Consider the following 14,622-nt stretch of genomic DNA (forward strand, 5'->3'; position numbering starts at 1 on the left):
GTGTTGGAATTTGATCCCATTATTGCCTGATATACAGTGGGTACGGAAGGTATTCAGACCCCCTTAAATTTTTCACTCTTTGTTATATTGCAGCCATTTGCTAAAATCATTTAAGTTCATTTTTTTCCCTCATTAATGTACACACAGAACCCCATATTGACATTTTTGCAGATTTATTAAAAAAGAAAAACTGAAATATCACATGGTCCTAAGTATTGTGACACTCATATATTTAACTCAGGTGCTGTCCATTTCTTCTGATCATCCTTGAGACACATGAAAGCCCGCATGGAGTTTGCTAAAAAAACACCTGAATAAGATTCTCTGGTCTGATGAGACCAAGATAGAACTTTTTGGCCTTAATTCTAAGCGGTATGTGTGGAGAAAACCAGGCACTGCTCATCACCTGTCCAATACAGTCCCAACAGTGAAGCATGGTGGTGGCAGCATCATGCTGTGGGGGTGTTTTTCAGCTGCAGGGACAGGACGACTGGTTGCAATCGAGGGAAAGATGAATGCGGCCAAGTACAGGGATATCCTGGACGAAAACCTTCTCCAGAGCGCTCAGGACCTCAGACTGGGCTGAAGGTTTACCTTCCAACAAGACAATGACCCTAAGCACACAGCTAAAATAATGAAGGAGTGGCTTCACAACAACTCCGTGACTGTTCTTGAATGGCCCAGCCAGAGCCCTGACTTAAACCCAATTGAGCATCTCTGGAGAGACCTAAAAATGGCTGTCCACCAACGTTTACCATCCAACCTGACAGAACTGGAGAGGATCTGCAAGGAGGAATGGCAGAGGATCCCCAAATCCAGGTGTGAAAACTTGTTGCATCTTTCCCAAAAAGACTCATGGCTGTATTAGACCAAAAGAGTGCTTCTACTAAATACTGAGCAAAGGGTCTGAATACTTAGGACCATGTGATATTTCAGTTTTTCTTTTTTAATAAATCTGCAAAAATGTCAACAATTCTGTGTTTTTCTGTCAATATGGGGTGCTGTGTGTACATTAATGAGGGAAAAAAAAGAACTTAAATGATTTTAGCAAATGGCTGCAATATAACAAAGAGTGAAAAATTTAAGGGGGTCTGAATACTTTCCGTACCCACTGTAGGTTTCCATCTGCTGAAGAGTTTGTGGTCGTCTTTGACGTATTTTTCATTTAATGATGCGCCAAATGTTCTCTATAGGTGAAAGATCTGGACTGCTTCTACTACGAAGCCATGCTGTTGTAATAGCTGCAGTATGTGGTTTTGCATTGTCCTGCTGAAATACACGTCGTCTGGAAGGGAGCATATGTTGCTCTAAAACCTTTATATACCTTTCAGCATTCATGGTGCCTTCCAAAAAATGCAAGCTGCCCATACCGTATGCACTTATGCACCCCCATACCATCAGAGATGCTGGCTTTTGAATTGAACACTGATAACATGCTGGAAGGTCTCCCTCCTCTTTAGCCAGGAGGACACGGCGTCTGTGATTTCCAACAAGAATGTAAAATTTGGACTCGTCTGACCATAGAACACTTTTCCACTTTGAAACAGTCCATTTTAAATGAGCCTTGGCCCACAGGACACGACGGCGCTTCTGGACCATGTTCACATATGGCTTCCTTTTTCTGGAAGTATTCCTGGGCCCATTTAGTAATATCAATGACAGAATTATGCCGATGAGTAATGCAGTGTCGTCTGAGGGCCTGAAGACCACAGGCATCCAACAAAGGTCTTCGGCCTTGTCCCTTATGCAGAGATTTCTCCAGTTTCTCTGAATCTTTTGATGATGTTATGCACTGTAGATGATGAGATTTGCAAATCCTTTGCAATTTGACATTGAGGAGTGTTGTTTTTAAAGTATTTCACAATCTTTTTATGCACTTTTTCACATATTGGAGAGCCTCTGCCCATCTTTACTTCTGGAGAGACTCTGCCTCTCTAAGATATCCCTTTTATAGTTAATCATGTTACAGACCTGATGCCAATTAACTTAATTAGTTGCTAGATGTTCTTCCAGCTGAATCTTTTCAAAATGTATTACTTTTTCAGCCCTTTGTTGCCCCCATGCCAACTTTTTTGAGACCTGTAGCAGGCATCAAATTTGAAATTAGCTCATTTAGTGTATGAAAGTTTAAAGTTTCTCTGTTTAAACATTTGCTATGTTCTCTATGTTCTATTGTTTATTAGTTTTTTAAAAAAACGTCCCAACATTTCCGGAACTCGGGTTGTACAATACAAACACGGGTTATACTTTATTTTGAGGTGTCCTTTTTACAGTGTAATTATAACTAGCTACATTTAAGCAGCGTTGGGCAGTAACTAGTTACTAGTAATTTAGTTACTGTAATAATATTACTTTTTGCAGTAACTAGTAGTGTAACTAATTATTAATAAGATTTCAGTAATAATATTACAGTTGCTTTCCGTAAAACAGCTTAGTTACATAGTTACTTTTTATGCCTCAACCCCGCTGATTTCAAATCTAACAATCATCTAATTCCTAGATTTATTTTCATAATTTGCACGACGCGCACATGCATGTGATGTCTCCGGTGCAGCAAGCGAGCTTGGAATATGGAAAAGCTTACATTCAGCAGATAGAAATATTGCATTATATTGATTTTGTCAGGAAAAAAGATCTGTTGTGTAAGTTGTGACTTTACTTTACTCTGGCGTTGCATCCCTCTGATCAGCATGTGGTACATTATATTAATATAATTAAAAATAATTTTGGAAAATTTAACAGTTTTTTACAAACTCATGTGATTTGATAAAATGCATAACGAAATTTAATGGCATATGGGTAACGGAAAAATTACTTCAAGCTACACATGACAATTAATGAGATGAATGCAACACTTCTACTTGAATGTCACTATCAATCAATATTGAGTGTTTGTGAGAACTTGTGACTGCGATCCGATGTGGATTTTGGTCAAATGATGAGACAGAAATATGTTGTTAGTAACATTCTAGAAGAATTTTATCTGGAAGATAGGCTACACAGTTACAACTTCGGGGCGTGAAGGAAAAGTAATGTAACTAGTAGTGTAACTAATTACTGTTGCCAGAAAGTAATAAGTAAAGTAACAATATTACTTTTGAAAGGAGTAACTAGTAATGAGTAATATATTACATTCTTTGAGTAACTAGCCCAACACTGCATTTAAGTACTGAGTAATATTAATTAACTATATACTTACTATATGGTTAGGGTTAGGAGGATTAAGGTGTTTATTATAATAGTAAGTACATGCAAACACGCTTGTATGGAGGGTTCACGCGTCTTGCTGTCACGCACCTCGGCGCTCACTGACGCGCAGGAATTCTGGATTGCTCGCGCGCCTGTGACGTCGTGCGTGAAGCGTTGTGACTCCCTTACACACACACACACACACACACACAGCTCCAGATCCACGGAGCGAGGGATGCTCGCGGTGTCTGTCCGCGGCAGCGCTCCTCCGACGGCGGCAGCATGTCCACAGTGATGAGCGGCTTGGTGAACATGGCGAGTCTCGCGGATTTCGAGCCGCTCGCGGCGGTGATTCCCGCCACGAAAGTTGAGATCACCGTGTCGTGCAGGTGAGTGACGCTCTTCTGTGATGATGCCAAACACTCAGCGCGTGCAGGTTCAAACGCAATGATAATCTGAGGGCTGTATCAGCATTTTTCATAATGCATTGCGTTTTGAATTACTTTTTATGCCCGTTCTTGCTTGTGTTTCTTGCAAGGCTCTGCGTTTCTAAAGTGCATTATTAGTGTTTGATTTATACATTTTGCAGCGTTTGATTGCAAAATAATCATCTCGTGCTGATATGAATAGGAATCTTATATGCGTCAGTCATCCTTTGAGTGATTTATAATAGGCTATAGATTAATCGTTCAGAAATGTTATCACGTTTCACTAAGCCTGTATACATATAGCATATAATGCACTATAAAGGTTAGAACTTCTGATTTTTCATTATGATTGTATTCATATGAGTGTATGCTGCATCAAAATACATGAAAACAGAGGACACTCGAAATCGGGAGTTATTCATATATTATGCATCTTTTTCTGCATTACAGTGTATTTTTGACTAGTTACGACGTGGTTATTATTTAGCTACAATAACATGCAGCTGGCCAAGGTGTATTGTACGGATTTTGAATGCATAATAGTCTACAAAAAGGATTCCATCCATATGTTATAGAATGCATAGTAGATTTATGATGCATTCCGTCAGACAGTTCTTCAGTATTGCATAATAGTTGCATCCATGAAGCACTGATGTCTTGAGAGTCCTGGAGTGTATCTCTTTAACTTCCTTTTGACCTCAGAATTTAAATCAGATGCTTTGTTCAACGCTCACAATGGACACGCATTGATATGTAAAAACTCCTAGAGTAATTCAGTCTATTCATTGTTCATTATTAAAAGGCATCTCTATTCACACCTGAGATGAGTGCTGAGAGAGAATATATGAGCTGATCATGTGTGTTATTTTCAGAGGGGACAGGTTCGTCTGCTGCATAAAAATCACACTCAGAACTCTATTTCTGCTCCTAAAGATTTATTATTAGTCATGCATGACTTTTATCAAGTGCTGATTTGCTTACATTTCTTGAATTTTTAAATACATCTCTTTAAAGGTTGCCCAGCTGTGTTTGACAGATTTCCTGTAAAATACAGTAGTGATATTTCAGACATTATACTTTTTATAGCTACTTATTAAAACATATTTGAACTTTTTTTTTTTCAATGAAAAGATATGTATTGTTAAATTATATATTTTCAACAGAAAGTATAAGGCATATCATAATTTATATTGAAACAAAATAATAATGCAATCGGTGCTAAAATTTACTGTTAAAACATGCTGCACTTTCCAGAAAAACACCATTTATTTATTTGCATTTCAATATGACCATTTTGTGGACCATTTGTATTATTTTGCCATACATATTAGGGTAATTCATAATTTATTTGTTATAGGATGCCAGTTTTTTACAGCACTGTACAGAATTGTTTTATTATTCTTAATAAATTCTTATTAAGACCATCATTTTAACAATAAAATTAATTTCAGTACAGTACATACAAAATGTATTGTTTTTACTTACATTAAACAGTTTTTACTGTCGCATTTTTACTTTCTTGTTTTGAAATGACCAACAACATGAAATGTGATGTTTTACATCCTAGAACAATTTACCACACTCAATTACCTGAAAGCTATTTTTATTATTAATCTTTAAATTGGAATAAACAATGCAGTTTCAGCATCCAGATGTGCATAAAATACTAACAGCTGAGTTAGGCCTTAATAAGCTGAAAAAAAAAGCTATTTCTGGATTCTGCCGTGAAGCTTTTGACAGTCCAGCGGCAGAGAGCACTTGTATCGACTGATTGACCGTTTCGTCTGAGCATATTGAAGCGGGACCCTCCGTGTCGGAGGTCGTGTCAATACACACCGCAGAAGAAGAATGCTTTCTCTGGTCTTTAAAAACGACAGGTTGACTTCATCTGTCAGTCAAAATCATAAATGCAATCAGCTGTAAACCATTTTAGAGTTGAAAACATTTCATTTCATTAAGAATGAATTAGGCAGGATATGAATACTGTGTGTCTAATTCAAACTCAATAAATAAACATGAAAAATGTTAAATAGTAGATAAATGCTACTGTAAAAACCTGGTAACAAGAAGAAACACGTGGAATTTTTTTTTAAAAAGTAGTACATTTTGTTTGCTTTATAATTTTTTGAAAATCAATATACATACACTACATACTTAAAAGTAAAAAATAATAATAAAACAATTAGTAAAAAAGTAGTTTAAATTGTTTTTTTCTGTTAAAAAGGAGGCAGAAAAATCCCATCCTCTAATGCCTAAAACATACTTACTGTATTTTTTATGGTTTATTAATTTTGTGAAGAGAGAAAAAAAAAATCCCATTTACATAATATTTCTTATGATTCGTTATTTTTCTGTATTTTTTTTTAATCTAACTTTTTTGCTGCCCTAACGCAACACATCTCTGAAATCCTTTTTACCCTGCAAACACAGAATGATATCATATCATATATCGAGTGTTTACTTTATTAAACATATTTAAAAGCCACCGCTTTCTTCAGTCCTCCTTAGCAGATATGATGAAATGTGCAATTTAGAATCAATATTGATTTCATCTTTTTTCAGTACTGTTATAATGTCGGTCTTGATGGCACTATTTGCTGTGATCTTCAGACAGTTTTGAGAGTTTTGACTCGGACTTTCCGTATTTAAGCCCCCCGGAGGACACGTCCTCATTAGTGCCACTAAACTTTATCACACTTCATGCTTTAATTACATTCCTCATGAATTATTCCTCTGTGTTTCAGCAGCATGATCTAAATATGAATACGGAAAGAGTTTGGAAGAGGAGCAGGGATAAAGATGAATTAAAATCAGAAGAGGACAGGGAGTGTCGGTGGGCTTGTTTGTGGATGTGGGCGGAGGGTTCCGCTGTGCTGGGATTTCTAATGGGAATGTGCTGTTTCGTGGGGAACGGCCGTGTAAATGTTTAATGAGGATTCTCATTCTGGAGCGTTTCCTGTACTCTAGCTACCTCTGCGCTGTAATGGCTCTGACTTTTTCAGGTGGCACACTGATCTACGGCATAGGGAGGAGAAATTCGTGTTTAGTCCTCGAGTATAACCTGGAAGATGCATAGAGCACACTGTATCATATAGTACATATCGAGGGGTGAGAACGAGAAAGGCGTAAGTGACATTTCACCAACTTTACAGGAGAGCCAAAACAAAAATTTTACCATAGTTTGATCTGACTTTGTGTACTGATTTCAGTTGTTTATAATAAAAATTTGTACACTCATGGATGATAGTAGGCTACTTTTGCCAGTAGAAAGAGCTCATTAAGATATATATATAATATATATATATATATATATATATCTCCATTTCACCAAAAAAGTCACTTACGCATTTCTGGTTCTCACCCGTCGATATAAACAAAACAAACAAACAAACAAACAAACAAAAAAAAAAAAAAAGTATATATATGTAATATCCATATATCTGTGCCAGCATACTGTAGTTAGTAATGTAATCCATTACTTTACACGTTTTTGGTTAATATAATCTGACTACTTTTTGTACAGTAAATATACTTAAAATAAATATATTAGGTGAAAGAGGTTCGGCTTACAAAAAAGTTCCTTTTTACAACCGCTTCTCCGTTCTTAAGTTACCAGGGATACATTCCAAGTATAATACACATTAGTAAAAGGATCTATTTTAATTCTTATTTGTCTATATACACTTTGGGTGGCCACAGTACATTATAAAAGTAGCCCAAAAAAACGCAACTCACGGCTCTGTAATTTTTCCCGCGACTGTATTTTCAAAATAGCCCACGTGTGCCGTTACCCTGGTAACACTGGTGCTGTACCCTCATCACACAATGATAGATAACCTTCCGCGCTGCGATGACTAGAAGAAGTTGGGGTCAAACCTTATCAAACGATTAATTTGTGCTAAAAAAATATTAACGCATTACATTTTTTTGATTAATCGCATGCGTTAACGCGTTAACGTTGACACCCCTAATTATAACTATTGTCTTATGTTTTTATTTGCAGTTATTATTGGTTATATATTAATTTGGGGGCATAGGTTATTTGGATATGTATGCATTTTGGCCAATATGTTATGGGTTATATATCCAGGTAGAGTTATATATCCATTATACTGTATATCAAGAGCTGGTTATATATTGTCACATCTACGCTGGAGCAAGGAGAACGCAGGAGTCGAGGAGCACAATCAAACCTTCTTTTAATGAAGCACAAACACAGGGGAACATGGAGACATGGGGAAAACCAAGGCTTTTATAATAAACATAATGAGGGGACTAAAGGGACATACCTGGAATCAAATCAAACTAAACGAGGACAGGAAACAGGAAAAACCAAATAAGGGCAAACAGGAACACACACGTGACATATATCCATTGGAGTTATATTTTATTGGTTATGATTTATGGTCATTGTTTTTTGCTTATTTATGTTTGGAATATTGAGTTATGGGATGCATGGTAACATATTCATATATTTTGTGTTATTGGTTATACTGTATTTATTTAAACTTTTAATTTATGTATTATGGGTTATATTGAGTTGGTCTCTTTGGTTATTGGTTGTATAGTGAGTTTGGTTGTATGAAATATTTAGTTGAGCCTGTGGCTAATTGGTTATATATTATTGTAATGTAATGTGCCTCTGGGTACATTACATTAAAAATACATTAATTTGGGCTAATTATTACTATTATATAAATACATAATTATATGTTCAGCTGGGCCTATGGCTAATTGGTTATGCATTCATATGGGTTAATAATTAATGTTTGCAGGTTATGTGTTGCATATTCAGTTATATTTATGGGGTGTTCATTAAGTTGGGTTTATGGGTTATTTGTTATAATATATATATATATATATATTCAGTTGGTGTTATGTGTTACATATATTAAGTTAAGATTATGAAGTATGTGCTTATTTAGGGCTACATGTTACTGGTTATGTATTCAGTTTGCCTATATATGAATATATACTGTAGGCTATATGTTCTTATGTAATATATTTTAATTGGTGACTTCACCTAATCATGTTATGAAGAACGTTGGTTGTGTCCATATACCAGCAAGTGGAATCATAATTAAAGAATTATGTTTTCATAAGTTTTGAAATATGGTATATGAAAGTTTAGAGTGTGTCATTTGTTTTTGCCATTGCAGGGGCATACTAAGGTTTTACTGTTATTGATATAATGATCCACTTCCCTTTGCACAATCAGAAGAGCTCAGTGTGTGTGAGCCGGAGATTTCCTTCAGTGATTTACCGACAGAGCAATATTACATTTCTTTTTCTCACAATGTTACACTGATTCTTCAGGCACTCTGTTGCTATTTATATTTATTTATTGCATTCATTGTATTCATTTTTGTTCATTCATATAATTTCCTGCAGTTCCATTAATAAAGAACTAAATCTAAATAAGACCAATCTGTGAAAACGAAATTTCTCAGTCAGTGCTTCTGTGAGACACGGTACAAAGTGATCCCTGCAAGAGAGATTGAAAATGATAGCACAGATTCACTCTCTCTCGTGAGACACTTAGTCTCTCTCATGCGCTTGGTGCAGTTTCAATCACGAATCAATTACGGCACTGCGATGCATTGAATCACAATGATGTATATTGCATCTTGGGATAGTTGACAATATACCCTGCCTTACCTGAATGTTCAGAATGGCTGACACCATTTAATAGATGTAGAATTAAAACCACTGAGATATTCCCACCAAAAGCTGTGTGTTTGTAAAAATACAAATCCACCATTAAGCCATAAACTTTAAATTTAGTTTATTTGTTTTATTTGTCTCATATTTGTTTAGCGCTGTTTTGGCTTGTAAACGGTGCTTGATCTGTGCAGATTTCTCTCCTGATTCAGACAGCTTTTTGAAGGTGTCTTTATTAACGTCTATTTCTTCATTTCTTTCTTTATCTACAGAAACCTCTTGGACAGAGACACCTTCTCAAAATCTGATCCAAGTAAGCTTTTGGTGTTATACCATATCACATTATAAAAGCTTATTTGTTTACTCTGTCACGCATTGAGACGTAGGCACAAAGATCGGTTTATCTGACAACACTAGCACATCTGAAATCACATTGCTTAGAGCAGTCTGGGCTGAAATCATGATGCAGTTACTGCTCATCAGCAGAGCACCCATCGCCGTAGGGAGCGTCATTAGTGTGCAATATCTTACCTGCCTGCCTTAATTATTATGTTGTTTTATTAGAAAGCTTGATTTTGCATGAAACCCTGCTGTATGTGCATATTCTCTCATATGCAGGAGAGTAAAATATTTGCATTTGCATTTCTTGTTTGCATCTTCACGTGTTGTGTGTTCACGTGGGTTGAGATTGCATTGTGTAATCCAGATGTTGTGTTCGGCTAACATTCACAGCTTTAATGAACATACAGATGCGTTTGACTGCAGGCCCTGCATTGTTCATTCTGCTGTATGGCTGATTACACTGACTGTTTCTGACACGCACACACAGAGACACATTATATGCTCTAAAAGATTTTGTTTTGATTATTTTTCTGTTAAAAAAATTCTATTTTCCTCTTAAAACTGGGCCAGTTGTATTGTTTGGAAAGTATATATGTTTCTGCCTTCGTTTAAAGGGGTCATATTCTACACCTTTATAATATTACATTTCCCCCCCTGAAGTCAACTTATAATGTAAGTTTTTTTTATACTACTATCAGATTTAAAGGGATAGTTTACCCAAAAATGAAAATTCTGTCATTAATTACTCACCCTCGTGTTGTTCCAAACCCGTTAACACTTCATCTTCTGTTTTCTTTTGCGCACAAAAAGTATCCTCGTAGCTTCGTAAAATAAGGTTGAACCATTGATTTCACATGGACTATTTTAACGATGTCCTTGCTACGTTTCTGAGCCTTGATCGTGTTAGGATCCTTGCTGTCTATGCAGGATCAGAAAGCTCTCAGATTTCATCAAAAATATCTTAATTTGTTTTCTGAAGTTGAACGAAAGTCTTACGAGTTTGGAACGACATGACGGAGAGTAATTAATGACAACTATCCCTTTAATTTAGTTTTTTTTTCCTAATTACCATTTTCTATTCTCTCTTCTCACCCTTTGAATTAAACAAACATTTTGTTTCTGTGCCTTTAAGAATTCTAATGCAAATGAGCTCTGTGCTGATTGGCTAAGCTCTGTGTACTGCTGTAGTTCACGATCATCAACAGTAAGTGTCGGTATGTAAAAGTGGGTGCTTTTATGGTAATTTGCTCATAGTTGTGATGTCATAATCATGCTGACTTCCGAAAGCTTTCAAAAGCTTCATGCTGACACTATCAACGCCAAAGCATTCACGTGCTTGCATTACAATGATACGATAATTACAACTTGTAAGCTCGGAATTTTCTGAGAGCTACGACTTGGACCATGCTGTACCACCTGACCGCAGCCAGGGGTTCTCATCCCTGGCCCTCGAGGTCCACTTTACTGTAGAGTTTAGCCAACTGAGGACCTTGATTTGTTCAGGTGTGTTTGATTGGAGCTAAACTCTGCAGGAAAGTTGACCTCGAGGGCCAGAGTTCAGAACCCCATTTACCTCCGAGTATGAAAGGCTTGGACAGCTCAGAGTACGTCACGTGTTGTCATCTAGGTAATTATGACATGCTTTGAATGAAGTTCAAGTGACCTAATCCCATGAGGCACCAATTCGGATATGACCCACAAAAGAAAAAAGCACATATTCCCCTATCAATGCAAGTCGTATCGTCATTGAAAAACAACAGTGGCGAATGATGTCAACTCAGGTGGGGAGTGTTGCCAAGTCTGCGGTTTTTACACTATTGCCGTGGGTTAAAGTGATCCCCCCACCTCCCCTGGAGTGTGATTTGGATGGAGTGGACCCCTGATGGAGGGGAACACAACAGAAAAAAATGTGATTGGGCTATTTTTGATTAGCAATTGGGCTGTTTCGCCATGTGTGTAGTCTAAATGCAAATATTGGATATGGGTCACTTTTAACAAAAGACTGAAGTCTGTTTTTTTTACAGCTGAAACTAAAAATAGAGCAGAAACTTGTATTCCTTTTCACACAAATTACGATTACTGGGAACTATTACAGGGATATGTATTTTCACACAGTTTCTTGGACAATACTATGTTATCACCTCAAAACACTTTTACCATAGTGCTGTTGTAAATTAATATATTTTGACGTTTGCATCACATAACCAGCTTTACTTTTGTAGTAAACTTGCTCGGTAGCTCACCTGGTACAGCATGAGTCCCAAAGTAAGTTATTTTCAAACACGATAGAGCATTAACCGTTTAGTGTCACTCCCCAGGACAAGTTTTCAAGCATTTTGAATTCCGAAACCAAGGTATACTTTACTTTTGTCATTAATGCTTAGTAGTTACATACACATTACACACCATTGAAGAGTTAACTGAGATATTAAATAGATCTCAATTGAACTGTAAATGAGACTTATTTATTATTATGAAATGCAGATGATACATATAGGCTTTAATTAGTATGTCGGTGCAACGAGAAATTATTCTTCCCCTAAACACCAAATATAGAGCCTATAATACGACATCAAGCGCTGTGGCCGCGGCACACAGGCAGTGAGCGATGAGTCTATATTTAGCCGTCTGGAGTCCCTGATTCCAGCGTCTTTTGGCCGGTGAATGTAGGGAGGAGTTGTAGCACTGCGTGACTGGCCCCATCACGTCAGCACAGCTCAGACTCAGCACATGTGCCGCTCCATATAAGAAGACTCTCCTGCAGCACTGCTCATGATGATGAGGATGAAATTGATGATGAAGGCCCTGGAATCTTATGAAGGGCTAGGGATTGTTTGTGTTTGTGTGAAATCATTCATTCATTGAAAATCATTGTTTCTTGAAAAATCTACAACAACTCTGAACATGTTCTTCATTCTGTACAAACCTGTCAAATTAAAACGAACAATGAAATTTTGACTTAATGTACACTACCAATAAGTGGTTTTTAAGTTATCTACAGTAATATATAGGCCTATGTGCAAATGTTTTTGACCCTGTAGTTACTTCCCAAATTTATGGAACTGTATTAATAATGGGGTTCAGATGAAATAGACCAGGCCTGATTACTGGCAGACCTGTTCAATGAAATCAGTGCTTAAATAGAACTTTTTCAACAGCATGAAGCTGGTTAAAAGGTCTCACCCAATAACACACTATACCAAAACTAAAAGAAATTCTTGGACTCCAATGATCCATGGTTAGAGCCATTATCTCCAAATTTAAATAAATAAATAAATTAAAAAACTCTGAACAGAAGTGAACCTTCCCAAAATTCCTCCAAGAGCACAGCGCCAACTCATCCAGGATGTCACACAAGACCCAAGGACAACGCTGATGGATCCATACCAATCACTGTTCATGACTCCACTATCCGAAAGCTACCAGCAAAAAATGGCAACAATGGAAAACCCAGACGACTCATCTGAATTATGCCAAAACTGAATTATGCTAAAAATGTATGTATATATATATATATATATATATATATTAGTGCTGTCAATCGATTACAAAATTTAATCACGTTAATCATGACAATTTATGAGATTAATAGTACACTTTTACTCAGAACTCACTTCAAACCACCATCGAGTGTTTGTAATAACTTCATTTTGTGATCACATGTGGAATTTGGTCGTTTACTTGTTAAAATATGCTATTTATAGCCTTTTATATCGCTGCACAAATTAGCATTTCAGATGTACACATTCTCTCAAGAAAATCACATACAAACCATATCCTATCCTATTCTTACAATTATGACTTTGTAACTACAACCCGAATTCCGGAAATGTTGGGATGTTTTTTTTAATTTGAATAAAATGAAAACTAAAAGTCTTTCAAATCACATGAGCCAATATTTTATTCACAATAGAACATAGAGAACATAGCAAATGTTTTTTATCCACTAAATGAGCTCATTTCAAATTTGATGCCTACTACAGGTCTCAAAAAAGTTGGCATGGGGGCAACAAAGGGCTGAAAAAGCAAGACATTTTGAAAAGATTCAGCTGGGAGAACATTTAGCAACTAATTACGTTAATTGACATCAGGTCTGTAACATGATTAGCTATAAAAGCGATGTCTTAGAGAGGCAGAGTCTCTCAGAAGATGGGCAGAGCCTCTCCAATCTGTGAAAGAGTGCGTAAAAAGATTGGAATACTTTAAAAACAACGTTCCTCAACGTCAAATTGCAAAGGCTTTGCAAATCTCATCATCTACAGTGCATAACATCATCAAAAGATTCAGAGAAACTGGAGAAATCTCTGTGCTTAAGGGTCAAGGCCTAAGAACTTCGGGCCCTCAGACGGCAGTGCATCACTCATCGGCATGATTCTGTCATTGACATTACTAAATTGACCCAGGAATACTTCCAGAAACCACTGTCAGTAAACACAATCCGTCGTGCCATCTGCAGATGACAACTAAAGCTAAAGTGTTTCAAAGTGGAAAAGTGTTCTATGGTCAGACGAGTCCAAATTTGACATTCTTGTTGGAAATCACGGACGCTGTGTCCTCCGGTGCTAAAGAGGATGGAGACCTTCCAGCGTGTTATCAGCGTTCAGTTCAAAAGCCAGCATCTCTGATGGTATGGGGTGCATAAGTGCATACGGTATGGGCAGCTTGCATTTTTTGGAAGTCACTATGAATGCTGAAAGGTATATAAAGATTTTAGAGCAACATATGCTCCCCTCCAGACAACGTCTATTTCAGGCAAGGCTGTATTTCAGCAGGACAATGCAAAACCACATACTTCAGCTATTACAACAGCATGGCTTTGTAGTAGAAGAGTGCCTGAAGTCCAGATCTTTCACCTATAGAGAACATTTGGTGCATCATTAAATGAAAAATACATCATAGACGACCACAGACTCTTCAGCAGCTGGAAACCTATTATGAGGCAAGAATGGGACCAAATTCCAACACCAAACCTCCAGAAACTCATAACCTCGATGCCCAGACA

The 14,622-nt window shown here is 36.9% G+C and overlaps 1 protein-coding gene across 8 annotated transcripts in view; it reads left to right on the forward strand.

Moving 5' to 3' along the window:
• The first annotated feature begins 3,385 nt into the window (after nucleotides 1-3,385).
• The window catches only part of cpne8 (copine VIII), a 51,980-nt gene continuing 40,743 nt past the window's right edge, over nucleotides 3,386-14,622 (forward strand). For 7 of the 8 annotated variants that reach the window (XR_009269333.1, XR_009269334.1, XR_009269335.1 and 4 more), the window contains exons 1-2: nucleotides 3,386-3,578; nucleotides 9,551-9,591. Coding sequence is in view for 3 of the 8 variants with exons in the window: in XM_058767124.1 (XP_058623107.1) it covers nucleotides 3,472-3,578; nucleotides 9,551-9,591 (148 nt within the window). In the remaining 5 variants the exon portion in view is untranslated. The remainder of the gene's footprint in view (nucleotides 3,579-9,550; nucleotides 9,592-14,622) is intronic. The other variant, XM_058767128.1, reaches the window with a different exon arrangement.

The sequence above is a fragment of the Onychostoma macrolepis genome, chromosome 25 (assembly GCF_012432095.1).
Source record: "Onychostoma macrolepis isolate SWU-2019 chromosome 25, ASM1243209v1, whole genome shotgun sequence".
Classification (NCBI taxonomy): domain Eukaryota; kingdom Metazoa; phylum Chordata; class Actinopteri; order Cypriniformes; family Cyprinidae; genus Onychostoma; species Onychostoma macrolepis.